The sequence below is a fragment of the Lactuca virosa genome, chromosome 9 (assembly GCF_052849685.1).
Source record: "Lactuca virosa cultivar CGN04683 chromosome 9, Lactuca_virosa_CGN04683_v6, whole genome shotgun sequence".
Lineage (NCBI taxonomy): Eukaryota > Viridiplantae > Streptophyta > Magnoliopsida > Asterales > Asteraceae > Lactuca > Lactuca virosa.
Window position 1 is genome coordinate 42,253,481 of NC_136434.1, and position 22,391 is coordinate 42,275,871.

The following is a 22,391-nucleotide window of genomic DNA, read 5'->3' on the forward strand; positions in this document are numbered from 1 at the left end:
CGAGGGAACTTTCCTTGTCCACATTTCGTGAGGTGTTTTGGCAACCTTCTTTGTAGGGACAAGATTGAGGATGTGGGCGGCTGTCTCTAAGGCATACCCCCAGAAGTGAATAGGAAGCGAAGCCCGACTCATCATAGAACGAACCATGTCTAACAAGGTTCGATTGCGCCTCTCAGCTACACCATTTAACTGTGGTGTCCTAGGAGGAGTCAATTGTGATACTGTCCCACATTCTTTCAGATAGTCGTTAAACTCGATACTAAGATACTCCCCGCCTCTATCGGATCTAAGTATCTTTATCTTTCTGCCCAATTGATTTTCGACTTCATGTTTAAACTCTTTGAACTTTTCAAAAGTTTCTGACTTATGCTTGATCAAGTAGATATATCCATATCTGCTATAATCGTCAGTGAAAGTCACATAGAATCGATTAGCATCTCTTGTAGTTGATCTGAAGGGCCCACACACATCTGTGTGTATGAGATCTAACAGACCTTCACCTCTTTCACAAGATCCTGTGAATGGTGATTTTGTCATCTTTCCCAAAAGACAAGATTCACACATATCATCTGACTTTAGGTCAAATGATTCCAACACTCCATCCTTTTGGAGTTGGGCTATGCGTTTCTTGTTAATGTGTCCAAGACGACAATGCCACAAGCATGCCTTGTCTACACTATTAGACAAGTCAATATTAAGTACACTATTTCCTAAGCTATCAACACAAGTCACTGTTTCATATACACCATTACAAGGCAAAGCTTCAAACATAAAAACACCATTCTTATAAACAGAAATTGAACCATTCAAATCATTAAAAGAATATGTAAAACCTTGTCTGAACAATGCATGAAATGAAATAATGTTTCTCGTCATCTCAGACGAATAGCAACAATTTATTAAATCTAATCTAACATCATTACTAAGCAGAAGCTGATAAACTCCGATCTTGGTTACTGGTGAAGACTTTCTGTTTCCCATGATCAGGTTTATCCTTCCTCGCTCTATCTCCTCACTTTCCTTTAGACCCTGCAAATCAGAACAGATATGAAAACCACATCCTGTGTCAAGGACCCATGAACGAGAAGATAATGAGTTATTAGCAGAAATAGTGTAAATACCTGCCGAAGATGGCTTCACTTTGCCATCCTTGATATCTTGCAGATATTGTGGGCAAGATCTCTTCCAATGCCCCTTTTGGTTGCAGTAAAAGCAAACTGCCTCTTTTGGATCAGAAACATAGGGAGTGGAACCATTGGGCTTAGCCTTTGGGCCATTACTAGATGACCCAGCTTGAGCCTTGCTCTTCCAGTTTTGCTTGGGAGGACCTTTCCTCTTTTTCCCCTTTCCCTGTCCAATAGCCAAAACAGGGGCACTAGCAGGTGTGGAGGGTATACTTTTACCCTTCATCCCTGCCTCAGCTGTCTGCAACAAGTTGTGCAATTGGGCCAAGGTCTGCTCAGTATTGTTCAAATGGTAAGTTAGAATAAACTGACCATAACATTCAGGAAGTGAGTTCAAGACCATGTCAATGGCCAATTCCTCATCAAAGTGAATATTGAGCTTGACCAAACGCTCTATGTAGCGTTGCATTCTTTGCACATGTGACACCACCGACTCCCCATCTTTCATCTTGCAAGCCATGAGTGACTTGACTACTTCAAACTTTTCTTGACGAGCTCGCTTATGGTACTTTTCCATAAGGTCCTTGTTCATCTCGAAAGGCCAGTAGTCCTCATAGTACCTCTGCAGTTCTGGGGACATAGTTGCCACCATGATGCATGCCACTTTGGTAGCATCATCGTAATGTTTCTTGTAGGCAGCAAGATCTTCAGGAGTAGCCTCATTCTCATCAAGCTCTTTGAGCTCCTTTTCAAGAACATATTCTTTGTTCTCGAAACGAAGAGCCATCTTGATGTTGCGCATCCAATCGTTATAGTTTGAGCCATCCATAACGACTTTGGAGCAGATATTGAGCAAAGAGAAGTTTTGGTTGGAGGAGGACGAAGCAGAAGTGTTTCCAGGAGTAGACATCTGAAAAGAAAGAAAGTTTTAGTTAGATTTCAAGATACCTTAATAAAATAACCCAAAGATATAATATCAAGGTTAGGATCCAACTATGAAGATTCACAACTTAGAAATGGGATGCCGAGATCCAAGTGCAAATTTCATAAAGGTAGGTGAATGACGATTCACCAATTCCACCATTAGACGAAACAAACGAAGTGAAATTCCTAATTCTTTTGAGATACATTGAAACTATTCAATGGCATGTTTTGATCTCAGATTATGCTCTTCTATTTGTGACTGGGATGCCGAGGATCACAAACAAGATGTGAATAACCATGCAAATGTGCTTGGTAACCTCATTTTCTTTATCATTAACTATTGATGTGCTGGTAAACCACACACGCTCCATCAAAATGACAATTGTGAGATACCCATTACTACTCTTTATTAGTGCCTTTTAGTGTGCTGGTTAACCACACACGCTCCACTAACGACCAATAAAGCATAATGTGCAATTTCATGGATTAGCATACTTTTCACATTTTTCCTAAAGTAACTAGAGTTGGGATTTTGAAAAATAATGTTCTAGTACTTTCTTTAATATCATTATACTTTTAATGAGAAGTAGTTGTCCTATCAAATCTGTTCTGCTAACGACCCTCCACTAATCAAGGAAGCGGTGGGTGAGAGTGGACACCCATTCAACTACCATTTTATAGGCAGTTTCCTTATACCCCCCTTATAGATTAGCTTCGTGAATGAGGCATACTAGCGATTTGACTGACCATATTCTTATACATATATAATATTAAACTTTTAATTATAATATATATATAAGGTGTGTTTTAAAACATTTTAAAACTTCAAGGGTTTATAAATTTCGAAATTTAAGCTATTAAATTTAAATTTAAATAAACCAATTAACTAGATTTAATATTTATCTTTTAATTAACTATTAATCAAATTATTAAATCTTGTAAGGATTATCTAATTAAATTAATCCATTAATTTAATCCTAATCCTTATCCCTCTAAATTTCGAAAAATAGGGTAAGGATAATTATCCAATTAATCTAATTAAGTAACAATTATCCAAAAACAAGAAACCCTAGTTATCCTCTTAGCATATTTCGAAATTCATAAGGGAGGAGGCTAGGGTTTTCAAAACCCTAACCCTAATTTCGATTAGGGTTCTTTGGAGGCTAGGGTTTTCGAAAAAACCCTTTGATCCAAAACCCTAGAAATCGAAAGATTGGCCTTTAGGGTTTAATAGCTATAAACCCTAATTTGCAATTCAACAATTGTAGCAATTCAATTTAAAACAACAATGGCTCTGATACCACTGATGGGTTTTAGGTACAACAAATAAACTAGAAACAATTCCTAAGTTCACATGCAACCTACTTTGGATCTATGTTTTAACTATTGAACATACAACTTTGAATTGCAAAACAAGAACCCTAGAGGAGAGAGGCTAATTTCGAAATTAACAAACTAGGGTTTAGGGTTTACATACCTTTCAATTGTTATAGCAAACAATTGATATTCCCTTGATCTTGATCTTGATCTTCTTGGAAGCTTTAGCACCACAATTGTAATGCCTCTAATGGAATCACACCCAAACTAGCAAGAAGGAAAGTAGAAGAAGAGAGAGAGGAGGGAGTATGCAAAATCTCGGCCTTAGGGTTTCTTCCAAAGAAAGAGTACCAAAAACATGAACCAGGAGGCTCCTTATATAGCTGAGGGATCTAGGGTTTAAGGGAAACCCTAGTTATCCTTTGCTTAGGGCCTAAGCAAACCCAAGGGCCTTATCCAAGCCCCTATGGACGAAATTATTAGGGTTTCCCCTAAAGATTTCGTCCACCCTCTTCCAAGGGGGTTCTAGAGCCTTCCACTCAACTATTAGATAATTGCAAACTAGTCCCTGTACCTTATAATTAATTCTTTTAACCCCAAAATCAATTCTGATTAATTTCTGGCTAACAATTAATTAAACATAATGATTTCTAATTAATATGTTAATCCATTAACATATTAATAAATCATTTATATATATATTAATTTATTAATCTTATAAATTAATATCTCTCCTTTCATAATTTCCTTGTCCAGTTGCTAGGTTGAGGGCAACCCAAAAGGACTGTGCTGCTGTCAATTCAAGTACATACCAATTATAGTTATGGGCTTAGACACCTAATCCAAAAGATTTTTCTCTTAAAAGAGAAAAATGAGGCGTTTTTACACTTCAAAAAATTTAAAGCTTTGGCGGAGAATGAGCTCGGAAAGTCTTTAAAGGTGTTTCGAAGTGATCGAGGAGGTGAGTTTACTTCGCTCGAGTTTAATTCCTTTTGTGATATGAATGGAACCAAACGCCATCTTACCGCCCCATATTCACCACAACAAAACGGTATTGTGGAACGAAGAAACAGAACACTTATGGACATGACACGAAGTATCATGAAGGCGATGCATGTTCCAAACTATCTATGGGGAGAAGCGGTAAAACATTCCACAAACCTGATCAACCGTGTTTACACAAGAGTACTTGGTGATACAACTCCGTACGAGAAGTTGTATAAAAGAAAACCTAATTTGGAGAACGTACGCATCTTTGGGTGTTTAGCGTATGCAAAAGTTGAACTGGTAAACGTGAAAAAATTGGATGCAAGATCAAGACCATTGGTTCATCTTGGTTATGAACCGGGTACAAAAGCCTATCGGTTATTTAACCCGGTTACACAAAAAATAATCGTAAGTCGAGACGTTATTTTTAATGAAACCAAAGGATGGAATTGGGTTAACGAAGCTACACCTGACAATGAAGAACCAGGATCATTCATAGTACCATGGGATTTACCGGAAGATAAGGCAAACAACAACCAAGGAAACGAAGTAAACAACGAACCAAACGAATCGGATCACGAGATTGAAGACGGAGTGGAGGTACAAGAAAATGAGCAACCAAGTCCGATCAACAACAACGTGAACAATGTTCAAAACCAAAGGCCCACAAGACAAAAGGTGCTTCCAATTCGATTACGAGATTATGTACTTTATGTTGATGAAATTGAAGAACTTCTCCTAGCAACCAATGACGAGCCGGTATCGGTTGAAGAGGCGAAGAAAGAACCAGAGTGGGTCAAAGCCATGAATACAGAGATCAATTCAATCAACAAGAACAATACTTGGTCTCTCGTAAACAAACCTATGGGGGTGAAGCCCATTGGACTCAAATGGGTGTTCAAGCTGAAGAAAAATGCAGATGGCACCATAAACAAACACAAGGCGAGGTTGGTTGCTAAAGGGTACGTACAACAACCTGGTATTGACTTTCAAGAAGTATTTGCTCCGGTAGCTCGCATCGAAACCATACGGTTTCTCATTGCCTTAGCCGCTACCAATGGATGGGAGCTTCACCACTTGGATGTCAAGACGGCTTTCTTACATGGAGAGTTGAGAGAAACCGTCTATGTGTATCAACCGGAAGGCTACATAAGGAAAGGTGACGAGCACAAGGTGTACCGTCTTTCAAAAGCACTATATGGTCTTAGACAAGCATCGAGAGCATGGAATACAAAACTTGATGGGATTTTGAAAGGAATGAAATTTCACAAGTGCATGAAAGAACCATCGGTGTACCGGAAGAACGAAGGATCCAACTTGCTAATTTTAGCAATCTATGTTGATGATTTGTTTGTCACAGGTACAAATTTGAGCATGATCAAAAGGTTCAAATTTGAAATGTCCAAGAACTTCGAGATGTCTGATCTTGGAAGATTAACTTACTACCTGGGCATTGAAGTCAAACAAGAAGAATCAGGGATTACTATAAACCAAGAAGCGTATGTTAGACGCATTCTAAAAGAAGCCGGTTTACACGATTGCAATCCGACCCACATTCCCATGGATCCAGGAACCAAAATGTCGAAGGCCGAAGATGAACCCGAAATCGACCCGACACAATACCGAAAGTTGGTAGGATGCCTTAGATATCTCTTGAAGACAAGACCCGATATGGCATATGCGGTTGGAGTTGTTAGTCGATACATGCAAGATCCAAGAGAATCACATGGTGTTGCAATCAAACACATCCTAAGGTACTTACGTGGAACAACGTCACATGGAATCAAGTACGAGAGGATGGGGCAAAACCGGATCATTGGTTACAGCGATAGTAGTCACAATGTCGACCCGGACGACGGAAGAAGCACAACCGGTCACATTTTCTACTATGGGTTGTCTCCAATAACATGGTGTTCTCAAAAGCAAGATATTGTTGCTTTATCATCTTGCGAGGCGGAGTTCATGGCTGCAACTGCGGCTGCATGTCAAGCAATATGGCTTCAAGATTTGCTAGGCGAAATCATGAACAAAGCACAAGAGAAGGTGGTCCTAAGAGTTGATAACAAGTCAGCTATCGAACTCACGAAGAATCCTGTTTTTCACGGAAGAAGCAAACACATTCACACGAGGTTTCACTTCATTCGTAAGTGTGTTGAAAAGGAACAAGTGGAGGTGAAATACATTCCAGGTGAAGAACAAAAGGCAGACATTCTCACAAAACCATTGGCTCGAACCAAGTTCAAGACAATGCGGGACTTGATCGGGATTGAAAAACATCTCTAGAAGGACTTAGAGATTCGGGGGTGATTGTTGGAATCTTAAATTCCTTAATACCCTACCAATGTTTTCCACTCCAACAAAGTAAACTTGATTCCTGGAACAAAGTAAGGGACACCAACAAGTGGTTGGGTCTCATGTGTATTAATTATAGGATTAAAATGATTCTATAAAGTAAGGGACACCAACAAGTGGTTGGGTCTCATGTGTATTAATTATAGGATTAAAATGATTCTATCAATCCTATATATTCAGTGTATTACCAAGAGGGTTAAACACACCAAAAACACAGCAACATACATAGACATATACACATATATATGTAATTGGTTTTGAGTTATATTTCCAATCAATCAAAGAGTTATTTTGATATATATATTTGTCTGTGTCTTTACAATTGCAATATTAGACTTTTTGTGTACAATTTTGGCGAAGGAGGCTGAGGCGAGAAAGGGCAAAAAAATCGATGGAGGCGTCTTCTATCTAGTCAGGAGGTATTTTTTGACGGACCGAGTAAGTAGAATGGGGTGGAATGGGCTGACCGAATCAGCTAATATATGTCATTAACAAACATCTGACTGCACAGTCAGCACTGACCGGACCCGGTAAGTTCAAATCAAACAGGCCCTAAGTCAAGTTATATCCAACTACATGCTGCTTTTTTCTTGATTCCTTTACTACAAATCAAATTATGTGCTCTAGCAGAATCATCCCAGTAACCATTACTAGCCAAAACATTTGACACCTGCACATAAACTGCAGGATCATCAGGAAACAAATCCACAATTTTTCTTGACATACGCAAACCAATTTCCTTATTTCAATGAACCCTACAAGCACTCAACAGAGCTTTATACACCTCGGGTCCCGCTTCCATTCCCATTCTATTCACAAACACTTCTGCTTCATCAAGAAAACCAGCTCTACTATAAAGATCAACAATACAAGCATAATGTTCAACTTTTGGTGAACCATAATTACTTCTCATTAACTCAAAGAATTCTAACCCTTTCTTCACCAATCCTACATGACCACAAGCAGAAATCACAATAAGAAACGTGGTCAAATCAGGTTTGACTTTGGTGTTTCTCATTTCTTCAAAAACTTCAACTGCTTCCTTACCTTTTCCATGTTGAGCATAGCATGAAAGAAGTGAGTTCCATGATACTGTATCATGTTCCACCATTGATGTAAACATCCATTTTGCTTCATCAAAGTTACCACTTTTTGCATACATGGAAATAAGCCCGTTTTGTATGTATATATTTGAAGAGTGACCTGACTTGACTATAAGACCATGGATTTGTTTACCCTCTTTGAAAGTTGACATAACTCCTATAACTTTTAAAATGCTTGAAATTGTAAAGAAATCGGTATCAATACCTATCTGCCTCATTTCCGAAAAGACACCAAGGGCTTTCTCGACATTTCCCATGTTTGAAAATCCAGCAACAATGGCGTTACATGTTATTTTGTTCTTAACTGGGAGAGTGGCACAGATTTTGTGGAAGTCTTGTAAGCTGCTACCACATTTTGAATAAACAGTAACTAAAGTAACTGCTAAATAAACATCTGAATCTAACCCTTGTTTTATGATTGAGCAATGAATTTGTTCACAATGGATCATGTCATCTATATTAGAAAAGGAACTCAACAAAGTATTGTAAGTTATGGAATCTGCTTTATGACCTGAAACCAGCATTTTTTTAATCATGCACATTGCAATGTTGGTTTGTTGATTCTGTGTGTAACCAGTGATCATTGAGGTCCAAACAACAGCATTTTTATCAGATATTTCGTCAAATATTCTCCTAGAATCATCTACATTAGAGCATTTCCAATACATCTCAAGCAAAGACGTACACACCACAACATTAGAAAGAAACCCAAATTTTGTACTTAACCCATGCACTTGTTCCCCTAATACGAGTGCTTCCAACTGTGAACACCCAACAAGAACAGTGGAAATAGTAAAATGAGTTGGATATATTCCCAATCTAAGCATTTCTAGAAACAACTCGACTGAAAAATCCACGTAATGGGTATGAAGGTAACCTGAAATTAACGAGTTCCATGTAATCACATTTCTGTGAGGCGTTTCGTCGAACAGTTTCTGAGCATCGGATATTACACCACATTTGCCATACATGTCCAGAAGAGCAGTGCTGATATATACATGCGGACAAAAACCCATCTTGATAACAAATGAATGAATTTGAATACCGGTGTAAAGTGATCTTGAAGTTGCACATGAGGATAGAAGCTTGTTAAGAGCGTATGAGCTACAAATGGACCCATGACAACCATGTTGCAATTGAGCCAAAAGATCCAAATCAATCAACTTTAAGTGATTCTCTTTGTGATCTTCAACAGCTGCAACGTTACCCAGAGAGCTGAAATTGATGTCTCGAAATGATTTAGGGTTTATCAGGGTCGATAAAGGACGAAAAATTAGGCACTGCGTTGTTTTAAATTGGCGTTTTAACACTGTTTGCATGGTTAATATCCAAACTTAATCCACTTACTATTACTCCCCAGTCCCCATCCCATGAACAGTAGTTGCAAATAGTTTGTTCGGCTTCCATCACGAGCCCGCTACTATTGATCTTTTAGGCTAAATGCAAAAAATTAAAATATAAAAACTACTTAATATCTATTTTTTATAATTAAAATGATTTTAAATAATAATTACTGATTATAAAAGTATTAAAATTTAAAATTAGGGCAAATATGATATTATGGTTGTTTATTTAGGATATATATGATATTTAAATATTAGTTAGGGCAAATATGATATTTCCTTCTAAATATTTAGGGTATATATGAAATTTTCCATAATATTTTTTATTATAATGATATGTTTTTCATTTTGTTATTATAACATCATATTTCTAAAATAATTTTTAATATTATATTATATTTTGACAAAATCTACTTATTATAGCAAGGATTAGCTTGTTAATATAAATTATGATACATGACATAAGTTAAAAGAGGTTTTTTTGTCATGTTATTCTCCATTTTATTTTATTTTTAGAATGGTAAGATTTTATAAATAAATAAATAAACTAATAATGTGCTAGAAAATTATAAGGTGTTAATAATTAATATAGAATTTTTGCAAGAAACCAAGCCAATTTGGTTTTAAATTTTTGTTCCTATTCGACATCTAAAAGAAAAACTATCTTCTTAGCATCTCCTGATTACGTAGCAAGCTTTGTCGCAATCTCTTGCAAGCACTAAGTCAAGCTAACACGGTCATTAGTTGGTGAAGATAGTGGTTGTTTTTTTGGGTAAATGGAATTTTAATGGATGTCTAGTATATTAATTCAACTTTGTGGTATTTTTAAAGGGTATTTGGATTGCTTTTCAAAACAACTTATTAACTTATTAGTTTTTTAAAAAGTCAATAAATAAATAAAAATGTTTTACAAATTTAAAAACACTTTTTAGAATAGTTTTTCATTAACGTATAAAAAAATAGATTTTAAAAAGCATATAAAACTTGGCTTTTTGAAATTGTTTTTGGCTTTTTAACCAAAATAGTTTCAAAAATGAAATTTTAAGTCAGACATTTGAACTTATTAACATTCTGATTCATCATAAAAACTAATTTTTTTTTTTAAAAAAAAAAGATTTACCACCACAATAAGTCAATAAATACTTTTATATAGTAAAATATTACGACTTGGGAGTTAAAAATAAAATCTAAAGAAAAAAAAAAGGTTCACAAGTAGCCAAAAGCCAGACACACCATACGCATAGACAAAAAGGAAGCTCTCATCCATTCCTCCCTCACATAAACCGTAACGCCTGTAACCGCCCTTCAAAACATGACTCTCACCGACTTAAACCCACCACACTTTCCGCTCCTCCCTACTCTTATTTTCTACCACCATCATCATCATCATCATCATCATCATCATCGTCGTCATCATCATCACCGCTGTTGCTGCCATTTTTGCTGAGCGTTACAATGAACTCGGAAGGAAAGCCTCTGACGCGGCTCCAAGAACAAGCTCCGGCCACTCTCCAATTCAACGAGCTTTGGAATTCCTCGAAAACTGTGATTCCATTATTATCTCCTCTGGTAGTCTCGCCGGCTCCTCTACCCGATGCCGATGCCACTGGCCAAACTCAAAATTCATTTCTCTCACCTAACAACGTCAACAACAATCATGAAGCCAAAATGAACCATGAGATTGCGATCGGAATAATTCCTCAACTGCAACAAAGCAGCGGTGGTGCTAGCAGCTCCGGATGGCGGCATCCAGCCATGGCGGGGCAAGCGCCGGATGCATCATCTCTCTATGCTTACTTCCAATCGCAATGCGTGCTCCTTCCTCGTAAGCAGTGATCCTTTTTCAGAGGTTAATTTCTTCTTTGAGTGATCATGTTTGTTCTTTCCGATGCTTATTGTATAAAATTTTGGTGTTTCAGTTTGGAAATTTTATTTTAAATAATCGAAGATGAAAACCATTGAAGGCTGAAGTTAGTAATCATGATCTTTCACAACTTGATAACTTGATAAACCACAAGCCATAGAAAACTGAAATATTTTAGAGCGAGCCATTTTTATTTTTTTACAAATACAAAAGTTGCCCCCAAAGAGATTTGATTTCCCATCTCCAATGTGTAATTTGAAAGTTTTTTGTTTTTTTTACATCAAATCGTTTCAAATGAGAATTCCGGGATACCATTTTTCCTATTCGTTAATGATTTAACAGGTAGGCTTTTATACATATTGATAATATTAAACTAAATATACTTTTTTTCATGATAGAGCCAACAACATCAAGCTTCCCCACTTTATGTACAACAGTTAAGCATCCCTCCCTCAAGAGCATCAAGAATCACATAAATTCTAGCTTTGCTTTTTAAAAAATAACCCTATCCAAAGACATGCTTACAATCTTTACTACATGGAATTACAAAATTTGGTATGTTTGCATGATTGCTCTAGATTAACCTCGTCTTCAAAATGTGATCATTTGGTTTGGGACAAAATAATCAGAAATCAAACTCTCCTGAAGCCTGAAAACAAAATGGAATGCTTAAATTAGACAAGAGAAGAAAATTATCTGGAAGTAATCACACATTGAAGTTGAACAAAGTCACAAACCTTATTGAACAAAATGTCTCTGTTGTTTATGTGCATAACCCCATCCTTTAGAGTGCACTTCCACCTATTCTTTGCACGAGTCACCTGTAAAAAGACTAGACTTTTTACAATTATGTTGTAAAATGAAATCAATTATGTTGTTATACCAATTAACCTAAAAACACTGCTCCATATCTTGTAAAGTTTTTGATTTTGGAATGGATATAAAAACTGCAACATCACTCATTTTGAAAAACAGAGTTTCGGTTTGATAAAACTCTAGGTTTGACTTTTAAAATTCAAGCAATAATGATATTTATATGCATATATTATAACTTATACCTTGTCAAATTGGGCCAAAACCAAATTTTGTGTATTTACTTCCTCATCATCATCATTGCCATCATCAACATCATCCAGATCATCATCATTTTCATTCAAAGCTTCATCTTCATCATCATCTAAAGCATCATTCTGATTGACCAAGCTGGGAGTTTGCCCTTGTAGTTCTAATCAAATCCAGGTAACACCAAATTCTCAAAATCAAACCAAAAATTAAACAACAAAATAGACTATATATTACTTTACCAGGTGGAGCAGGTGTATTAGCAACATTGTAGTCTTCATTCACAACCCCCTGGTAGTTGTATATCTTCAATCCCATAAGAAACCAATTAATTAATTACCCACCCAAATATATGTTTAAAACTTAAATATCTAAAATGATAAACACCAAAAAACCTCACCTCAAATTCATCAGCTACAACATCTCCAGATCCATCTTGTTGTGGAATATATCCACTTGGACGATATTGTGAAGGAAACTCTTCTCTCTTTCGCTTTCCAGAAGTCAACTGCAGAAAATCCTACAAATAAAACAATACCATCAAAAAAATAATTTTATATAATGTAAAGGTAAAGAAGTAAACATGGTTTAATCACAAGAGTAGAACTGTGGTAACCTGAGCCATGTTTTGATGGGCTGTTTCTCTATCACCTTCTTCATAAACTGTAACAACAATATATTTATTAATATGAAATGGAATGGAACTTATAATTTACTTTGTGATTAATCTATAACTTACCAACATTAACATCAAGCCGTGGTCTTTGGTTCAACCAAGAAGAAGGTGGCTGCTGTACAAGTATGAAGAACACAATTCAATAAGGAATAATATTTAGGGCTACACAATTATCAGAATTCAGAAAAGAAAGATTTAGTTACCATGAATTGGCTAGGCCTCCCAGATTGGTCATTTTCATCTACAGGAGGATGATTATTTGGGGTTATGGGAGTAGAAGCAGTAGGTATATTGTATGAATGATCGATTCTCCCTGGTAATGGTGTCTGAATTGGAGTCTGTAGTGGTGTCTGTACAGATAAAGATCTGGATGTAAGTTGTAATTTAAAATTTAAAATTACATATTTGAAAACAGACAGCTTATAACTCACCGGAGGGAAAAGTAAATCAGCTGTAGGTGTCTCGAATTCTTCAGGTCCTTCATAGGGCACATTTAGATCACGAACAGTGTTGGCCGGAGCTCCAAGGGCCGGCAACTTTGCCGATGAAGATCTGTCGTTAGGGCCAAATACGGCACCAGCTTGCATCATCTTCAACTCCCAAATCTGCACCATTAACAGATGATTACTTTCTGATGATGAAAAAATCGGTGATGAAGTGAACTAAATCGAAATTGAAAATGAATCAGATATGAGGAACGATGAAGAGTCGAGAGTCGAGAAATAGCTCACTCCTTGAAGTTCGTTGAGAACGCCTTCACCCGGACCACCATTGGTGATGAATTCTTCCCGGACTTTGGTGATGACGTCTTCGATGACTTGGATGTATACACTGCTCGTCGACGAACTTCCCATTTTTTTTTGGAAATCCCGGCTAACAGAAAAACCCTAACGAGTAAAAGGATCCTTGTTGGTATTTGATTTCAGATGATAATTGGTTAGGGATATGAGATGAACGGGAAGATTAAGAGGTGGTGTAAAGTGAGAGAGCGGCGAAAATCGCCTGAGAACGGAGATGGAGAATTGTAGATCGGGGGTTTGCGGGACAGGAATGGAGGAGAGGAACGCAATATAAATAGGTTTGCTTGCATCGGTTCAAAGAGGATTAAATTACGTTTCTTTTGGGCCTTTCAGGATTCGCTTGCACACGGACAGTTGCCGGTCCGATCCAAAGAAAAAGAAAAAAAAATTGGTTTTGTCTTGATTTTAGTTTTGCAAAATATCTCTCTCAAACGCTTAAGTCGGTTCTTTGATTTTACCTTAAAAGACAATAAAAGAGGTGGCTTTAGGCAGGTGTGGCAATCCTATAACGTTTGGGTTGACAGGTCATAAAATCAATGGACACGAACTTTATAAATATTTGTATCGTCTTGTTCAATCCTAAACCTGGATTAGCCATAAACATGTCAATTCGTGTAACCCGGATAACCATTTTAATTATACGAGTTTGCAAGTCAGATTCGGGATAGTAGGTCAAATAAGGTTCGTAGGTTATAATCGAGTTTGTGCGTCACGGGGGGTGGAAATCGAAATATCTCATATTTAGTTGTTAGTCATTATTCTCTCTTTTATTTAATAAATATATTTTTAATTTTTTTAATCTAATAAAATAAACATGTCAGGTCGAGAATTATTACCCCTAATTGGAGAACCTTTGGCATAAAAAAAAGTAGGTCGTCTTTTTGAAACAAAATCACTCGATGTTTCCTCAACGAAATGAATTGAGCTTGCTACCGAGTCAAAGAACAAAACAATACAAAATAGATGAGCATGAACGAAATGGTGATGTAGTTTAACATTGTGTTTAATAAACTAGTAAACTGAGACTCAAATAATCAGATGTTGAAAGTGATGAAATGGTTTTAAACAATGCTTTTGAAATTTTCCGCCAAGAAAAATGAGAAAGCTTTCTATTATGTAGACTTTTGGAAATTGTCAATGGATGCGTAAAATGGCGTCGGTATATTACTAGAATGGTTATTTTTATGTTTCATATTTTTAACGTTTTATTATCATAGAATTTCCCGTTCAATTTAATTTCAATTGTTTTATGTTTTACGTTTTATTATCAATGTAATTTTCATTCAGACAACACAACTATTTATAAAAAAACACAATTTCCATCAACTCTTACATGTTGTATATAACGAAAATTTTGAAGTATTTGTCAATTTTTTCTAGCACATTTAAATGAGAAGCAGCACCAATTGAGATCTAAACACCTAAAAAATAATAAGATTGTATATATAGATTATAATAGATATAATTGTATATATCTATAAACTGCATAAAAGATACTAAACAAAAATTTGATTTTGACATTGAATTATTTTTTCTTACAACTAAAACACTAAGTTTTAACAAAGCTTCAATTTTAATACTATATTTTCCAATTTGTTTCAATGGTAACAATTTGATCGGTCAGTTGACATGACATGGTGATGTGTCACTCTTTAATGATGTTGTGCTAACATAACATGATGACATGACACTTTTTTCTGGGAAAGTTGTAGCCAACAAAGTGCACGTCAGAAAGCAAATATGACCATTGTGCAGTCCGACGAGGTAGTGTTTGGGTGTTAAACCAACAAATAAAAAGGGATGATAAAATTTTGGGAATCATTACTATAATACACGAATCAATAGTATAAAATACACATGGTCAGTCCACAGAGACATAAATATAATTATTAAGCCTTTCCACACGATACATTTTGAAAATTGATATAAAAGACAGTTTTGTTGATTAAAAATAAAATTTCATAAACAAATAACAAATAACATACAATAATGACTAAAATTCAGAATTAAGAAAGATTGCTGGTTCTAAATTCTATTCAAGTACTATATTATTGGATGTGATGCGATATCAATCTTCTTTCCATATAGGTTGGTAATTAAAATACTAACATGCTCTTGTATTTTTAGAATTGCCAAAAGTATTTACTCAAAATAAGATCATCAAGTTAAATCTATATAAGTAATCTAACTTAAATAGGATCTTAAACTAAATCATTAGATGACAGTTTGTTTAGTATAAGTATTACCAATAATACTCAATATTCCTCGTATGTTCGGGATTGTAAAAGTATTTAATATTTTATTACACTTGTTTTGATTCATTCAAACCCAATTAATTGTTTGTTACCATTTCCGAACTATAAAACATTTATATATCTCATAACTTGAATAACAAGAATAATTCAAAACCCTAAATCCATTGATCATGTGAAAAGAGATATAGGGTGTGTTCGACACAACTAATTGGTAGCGGGTAGCGAATAGCAAGAATCGGGTAGCGTTTTGTTAAACGCTATGTGAGGTAGCTTTTAGATTTGAAGAGTTCTTTTTAAACTAAACGTTAAAAGCTTGTTGTGTCAGACGACATTTTTTGTTTCAAACATAACGCTTTGTCAAACGTTAGAAGCTAGAAGCTCCTAAACGCTCCGTATCGAACACACCCATAATCAAACATGTAATGAAGACTGAATCAAAGATCACTAAATAAAACATAAATCAACTTCACATCACAATCCAAAAACAAGTATTCTAGAACTTAAGAACCGAATATGGAAAGGAAACTAGCCACACATGAATAATTTGAAACACAAATTTAACAAGTTCAAATCTTAAATTAACTTAAAAATTCAAAGTAAAAGTGTTTATAAAGTGATAATTGGTTATAAGATCTTCCAGTATCGCTCAGATAGATTCTTTCATTACGAGAAAAATCTCTAAATATTTGTCATCGTAGTTGCCAACTTTCATTTTCAACATCTCCAAATCGTTTTTCGTTTGAAACGTCGTTTGCGCCTCTTGAAATGACGTGTGCGATTCTAGCATTTTTCTGTTTCACCCGATTCATCATCACCGACGTGATCTCTTGTAGTTGAACATATTGATCAATTTTTTCTCCAAAATGATTGATAATGCTTGAACCCGATATTTTTGAGGATGAACTGAAAGCTACTTTCTTTTCTCTATTTCTTCCTATCGGTCGAAAAAGAGGTTGTTCATCTTTAAGATCCACCCGCTCATCATTGATGTCGATGTTTGTTTGGCCCTCCGATTGTTGTGAACTTCCATCGACATTTCTTAGACGCTTCGAACCTGTAACATCCCAAAAATACAACCCAAAAATTTCGTTTTCAAAACATTATTTAAAACCATCAACCATCCAAAATCATAAGTAAAATCATAATTATGTATCATAAACATCATAGTATCTGTCTCAAATCAAAATCTCATATCCAAATATCAGAGTCTAACTCCCAGGCTGAAGACTGTGGTGTGTGTCATGTGATCATCCTGAGCCCTTCCCAGTGCTAGTGGAAGTACCTGAAACCAAAGCTGAAAACAGTAAGCACAAAGCTTAGTGAGTCTGCCCAATCTACCGCATACCATCTACACATAGCATGCAACTAGGAAATACGGGCCTCGCCCATACTCGTGGAGATACGGGCCTCGCCCACACTCCGCTAACTGGGAGATACGGGCCCCGCCCACACTCCGCTATCTAGGAGATACGGGCCTCGCCCACTCTCCACTATCTCTGAGGTACGGGCCTCGCCCATGCTCAGCTACTTCGAGATACGGGTCTCGCCCACACTCGGCTATGATGAGGTACGGGCCTCGCCTACACTCAACTACTAAACCCAACATACAAGTATCACATAGACAACATGTAAATCTAATCTACTATTCATACATCAAGTCAACTACTACTATGAGATACGGGCCTCGCCCACATTCTGCTAAGATAGGATACGGGCCCCGCCCACACTCAGCTACTATCATATCATACTACGGGCCGACCTTGGTGTCGTAGACCCGTTCTTACTGAAGGAGAACTCACCTCGTATAACTGACTGCTGATATCCCGAGTGAGAAATCCCTGTCCGCTGCTCCGGCGACTCCCCGGCTACAATCACATAACATTCTGAATCAACTGATGATTCCTCATGGAGTAAATGACCAATTTACCCCTGGTCAAAGTCAAAGTCAAAGTCCTGGTTAGAGTCAACTTACAGGTTGACTCTACTCGCCGAGTTCCCTAACTCATAATTCTCTAACTCGCGACTCGACTCGCCGAGTCGGGTCGTAGACTCGTCGAGTCCTTCTACTTCCAGATCCTTGTTCTAACTCACTGAGTCCCCTTCCACTCACTGATTCAACTCACAACTCTCAAATCGGAGAAATCGGGAGTTTGCACTCCGACTCGCCGAGTCCAATGAACGACTTGTCGAGTCCTATGCATGTCTTCACTATACAGTTGATTCTAATCGATTCAAGTGCATCCAATTCATAGATCTGAGCTTCTAGGGCCGATATAACACGTAAAGTTGCCAACTTTACGTACATGCATAGAGGTATGAAGCTAAAACACCAAAATAAGCTAGAAATGGGAACCTAGGGTTTGGAACAAGGCCTTGCTTTGCATAAAGGTAGCTACTTTGAGCTTCTGGAGCTCAATGATGTCCAAATCTATAGTTCACTACCCTAAGGGAGCTCCAATCTCGAGTTTGGACCTAGAAATGTCCCAAAAGTAGCAAAACCAGCATATATGAAGATCTACTAGGAAAATGAACAAGGTAGAGGCTTTATAACCAGATGAAGTAGCAAATGGAAGCTAGCTTCTGGATCTCCTTCTTCTCCTTTGCACCTTCTCTCTTTCCTTCTCTTCTACACTTCCAAGAATACACCAAAACACTCAAAATCAAGAAGGAATCACTCAACTCACCAATGGAGGGCTAGGGTTATGAGGGGGAACGCTCTAGAGGTGCTGGAGGCTGGGATGGGGGCTATAAGGACGTTTAAATAGGGTACAAACCCTAATAATTAGGGTTTCATCCAGACTGGCAGACTCGCCGAGACGGGAATGGACTCGCCGAGTCGCCCCACTAAGTCCACGTGCATTCCCTCTTCTACTTGACGAGTCGGGCTACTGACTCGTCGAGTAACCCTTCAGGAAGGAAATTCAATATTTAAATTACATACCAAGAATGGGGCGTTACAGAACCGGAAGAATCCTCATCATTTTTTGCTCTTAGTTTTTCCCATTTCACAACATCCTTCAACTTTAGTCAAATTTGAGATATGGAAAAGCTTTGTGGGGTGTTGTTGTTTTTTCGTATTGACCCATGGCCGCCTTAAACACATCGAACTCGCTTGACCCGCTTTTGTGTAGGTTGGATAAATTATTGTAGATTCCGCCAAATTTGGTACATTTTAGCCTTATATCGCGCCTCTTCGAAGTAATTTTGTCGGGATTTCGGATTTCATTTGCCATTAAACCATAAAACAAAGTTCAAACATTTGCCCAAAACACAAGTAGTTGTTTGAGCATCTCCGTGTACGGGGGGTCTTGGGAAGCCGAATGTCATGCTATTGTTATATTCTCTTCCTCCTCTTAACTAATTCACCTTTTCGCTTTGATTAGTTTGAGTGGTAACCGCATGTCTTCTTCTTTTTTTTGGTCGGGTTGGTGGTGAAGGTTGTGTTTCGGCTACAAAATCTGGTGAATACGGTGGTTGGGATTGTGAGGGTTGTGCTTTTTGTTATGTTTGGAAAGGTTATTGGTATACGAAAGCGGATTGGAATTGTAGTTGAAAAGGTTGTTGATAGGGTGGGAATGGTTGATATGATTGTTGAAAAGGTTGATTTTGTTGGATAGGGGAACCACCTTGAAGCAAATTCATAAAACCACTTTGAGGTGATCTCATGGTCGGCTATTGACGAGACGTTGTATCTAGCACAAATACGTTATCAGGCTTGTGGTTTTGATAGTTTGGTGGGGTATTTTGGCTGAGATCCATGGTTTTTGGATTAAACAATAGAAATGTGTATATGTAATGCAACGTCCCATTTTCACAACCATTTTTTTTAGTGAAGGTAAAACGCCATTTTCATAAAACCCAAGCTAAGAAAACTCATTGTTCAAAATACTATTATCTGAAAATCAAAATAATATAATAAATGAGGAACTCCAATATTGCTGATGAGTGTGTACAATCCTGTCTTCGCCTTCCCACGATCATAAATGGTACCTAAAAAACATGCATTCACCTTCCCACGATCATCAATGGTATCTGAAAAATATTTAATCCACGACTGTAAGTCAAAGCTTATTGAGCTCCCCCAAAATACCACACACCAAAATATACATACAAGTATACACATATAGGCCTTCAGTCGATGACTGGCCCGCCTCTCATGCCTACAACATACAATTGGTCCGCACCTGGCCTACAACACACCACTGACCTGCCCCATGTATATTGGCTTACCGCATGGAGCAGGACCGACTCAACCCACCACAAGATATGTCGACATGTAATGCAAACAAATAATCAAATAATAACATTAACACATATAATTGTCTCCACTAGTCTACTTGTCTAATAGTCCGTTTCCGCATACAAGGTCTCATACAATACACTACGCCACAACTGGCAGATCACCAATGAATGCATAACTATATATAATCAGAGGTGAGATAGAAAGTCGAACAGGTGATCCCACTCTAGAGCCACAACCAAACAAGGAACAAACGAGGAAGCCTAGATCAAGAGTTCTCAAGTTATCCTAGATGACTACATATAACCCCTAGGCACTCAATTGGACGATACCCGACCTACCGATACTCTAACTAACATATCACTACCCCTTGTATCATACCATGCAAGGATATACATCATAACACATAATATAGTGAAGAAACTCACCTGAAATGTAGAACTAGAAAAACACTGCTACTCTTTCAACTCTTCACATTGGACAGAACCGCAAGCCGACTATCACCCAACAAAGTTCACACCTTAATCAACAAATCAATCCTATAAATTAGAACAAATGTCAAACTCGGTCAAAATTCAATGGTCAAGTCAACGTCAACACAGCTGGCCACTACGTCGTGGCCATGCACGTGTCAAGTCGTGGCAACTTCACGAAAAAAAACAGCCGCGAGAATCCTTCCTCCACGTCATGGTGAGCATATCACCACATCATGGGAACTGCTCTGAACAGCTTAATATATTAAGACCTTAACCTGTTAAGCATCATAAAAATCCTTTCTTTGGGGACAAGCATGTCCAATGTATGTCTTGAACTCAAGCTAGGTCAAAAATGGTAGAAATGAGGTCAAAACCTCATGCATGGAATCGGAACTCTATAAAACCTCATATCTGGAACACGATACCACAAAGGGACCTCAAGGATCCATAAAGTTGCCAAATTTATAGAATCCATCCACTCAAACCATCTTGAACATGGAGAAAACTGCTTAAAAGCCTAGATCTAGAAAGGTTACTGTAACGCCCGCGTTTCCAGGCTAAGCATTAGTATGATGATGTAATAGTTAGGGTAAACAAATGTAACTTATTTTGAAGTAATAAAAAGGAATTATTTGAGTATTATGTGAGTTATGTGAATTTATGTGCTTTATACTTGATTATAATGATATAATAAATTAAGAATGAAAATAAGCGTCAAAAATAAAATGTTAGATAAACCCGATATCTATGAAGAAAGTTGTAGTGGTCGTCACATGGATTCCGGAGATATAAAGAATGCCGAAATCAAAGTTAAAATGAAGGAGTTATGACCTATCGAAGTTTTACGGCTAAACCGACACGGCACCGTGTAACGTAAAAAGTGAATTTTTGACAAAACACTTTTTAGCCTTAGCGGTCTAAACGAAAGTCGTAGTATACGTTAAACCGAGAGCGTTCATACAAAGAACATCCAAATCTGACTTCGTATGAGGAAGTTATGAATTTTCTAAGATTTAGCATAGTAATGCACAACCCGTAATTCGAATTTTAGATCGATTGATTTTTAGCCGACACAACTTAAATGAGAATTGAAGATCTCATTAAAAGGAACTCAACGATAAAAAGACAGTCGAAAATGGAGTCCGTATGTAGAAGATATGAATTTTACACGGTCGTTTAACAGTGTAATCTTCTTATACTGTTAAATTTAAAATCGGTCAAGAATTATCCGATGGAGTCCAAATGAAAGTTGTAGATCTTGTCAATACCTACGTGTGGATATAAAGAACGTAAAAAACGGAGCTCATATGCGAAAGTTATAATTTTTTTTAAAAAAATTGGTTGTGTTTACTTGTGTCCGGCGCCACGTGTCAGCACCAGGCGAAGCCTTGGTGCCTACGCAAAGCTCACGACGTGAGAACTAAGTCTCACGACGTGAGAGGCCCTAGACAGCCTATAAGTAGAGGCGTAGATCACCCCCAAAACTCACACCAAAACCATTCTTTCTCTCCCATTACCCCCAAAACCTCACTTTCATTCCCTAGTACTTACTAAGTGCTAGAAGCGAGTTCCGGAGCGCCCGAAGGCTCCAAGAAAAAGAGTTTTTCAGATCGATTTGGTCATGTTTAGCCAACCTCTTTTTCATTCCCTAGTACTTACTAAGTGCTAGAAGCGAGTTGGGCGTACGTGAGCTTTAATGAAACCCTAATTTTTAGGGTTTGCACCCTATTTAAACCTTATGATAGCCTCATTTGGTCATGTTTAGCCAACCTCCACCTTCCTTTGTCCAGAAATCGAAACCCTAGTGTGTGTTTGTGAGTTTTGAGCATTAAATAGTGTTTGTTGGTGATTTGTGAAGGAGAAGAAGA

At 37.2% G+C, this 22,391-nt stretch overlaps 2 protein-coding genes across 2 annotated transcripts; both read right to left on the bottom strand.

The window, feature by feature from the left end:
• Positions 1 to 7,011: 7,011 nt before the first annotated feature.
• LOC145138033 (pentatricopeptide repeat-containing protein At1g11290, chloroplastic-like) lies at positions 7,012 to 9,209 on the bottom strand. Its single transcript, XM_079072176.1, has one exon. It carries the CDS (start codon positions 9,124 to 9,126, stop codon positions 7,450 to 7,452), a length of 1,677 nt encoding a protein of 558 aa, XP_078928302.1. The 5' UTR covers positions 9,127 to 9,209; the 3' UTR covers positions 7,012 to 7,449.
• A 2,171-nt stretch (positions 9,210 to 11,380) lies between these two features.
• On the bottom strand, positions 11,381 to 13,847 carry LOC145141410 (transcription initiation factor IIA large subunit-like). The gene is made up of 10 exons (XM_079074706.1): positions 13,484 to 13,847; positions 13,184 to 13,357; positions 12,956 to 13,102; positions 12,816 to 12,867; positions 12,693 to 12,739; positions 12,477 to 12,596; positions 12,319 to 12,382; positions 12,073 to 12,239; positions 11,752 to 11,835; positions 11,381 to 11,663 (listed from the first exon to the last, which is right to left on the bottom strand). The coding sequence occupies exons 1-10, from the start codon at positions 13,604 to 13,606 to the stop codon at positions 11,640 to 11,642; spliced, it is 1,002 nt and encodes a 333-aa protein (XP_078930832.1). The 5' UTR covers positions 13,607 to 13,847; the 3' UTR covers positions 11,381 to 11,639.
• Positions 13,848 to 22,391: the final 8,544 nt, after the last annotated feature.

Excerpts from the sequence above, each read along its gene's own strand:
- LOC145138033 (XM_079072176.1), bottom strand. The coding sequence starts at position 9,126 with ATGCAAACAGTGTTAAAACGCCAATTTAAAACAACGCAGTGCCTAATT.
- LOC145141410 (XM_079074706.1), bottom strand. The coding sequence starts at position 13,606 with ATGGGAAGTTCGTCGACGAGCAGTGTATACATCCAAGTCATCGAAGAC. Across the intron at positions 12,740-12,815 it reads ACGGCTTGATGTTAATGTTG|TTTATGAAGAAGGTGATAGA; the intron begins GTAAGTTATAGA and ends TTGTTGTTACAG. Across the intron at positions 11,664-11,751 it reads GAGACATTTTGTTCAATAAG|GCTTCAGGAGAGTTTGATTT; the intron begins GTTTGTGACTTT and ends TTTTGTTTTCAG.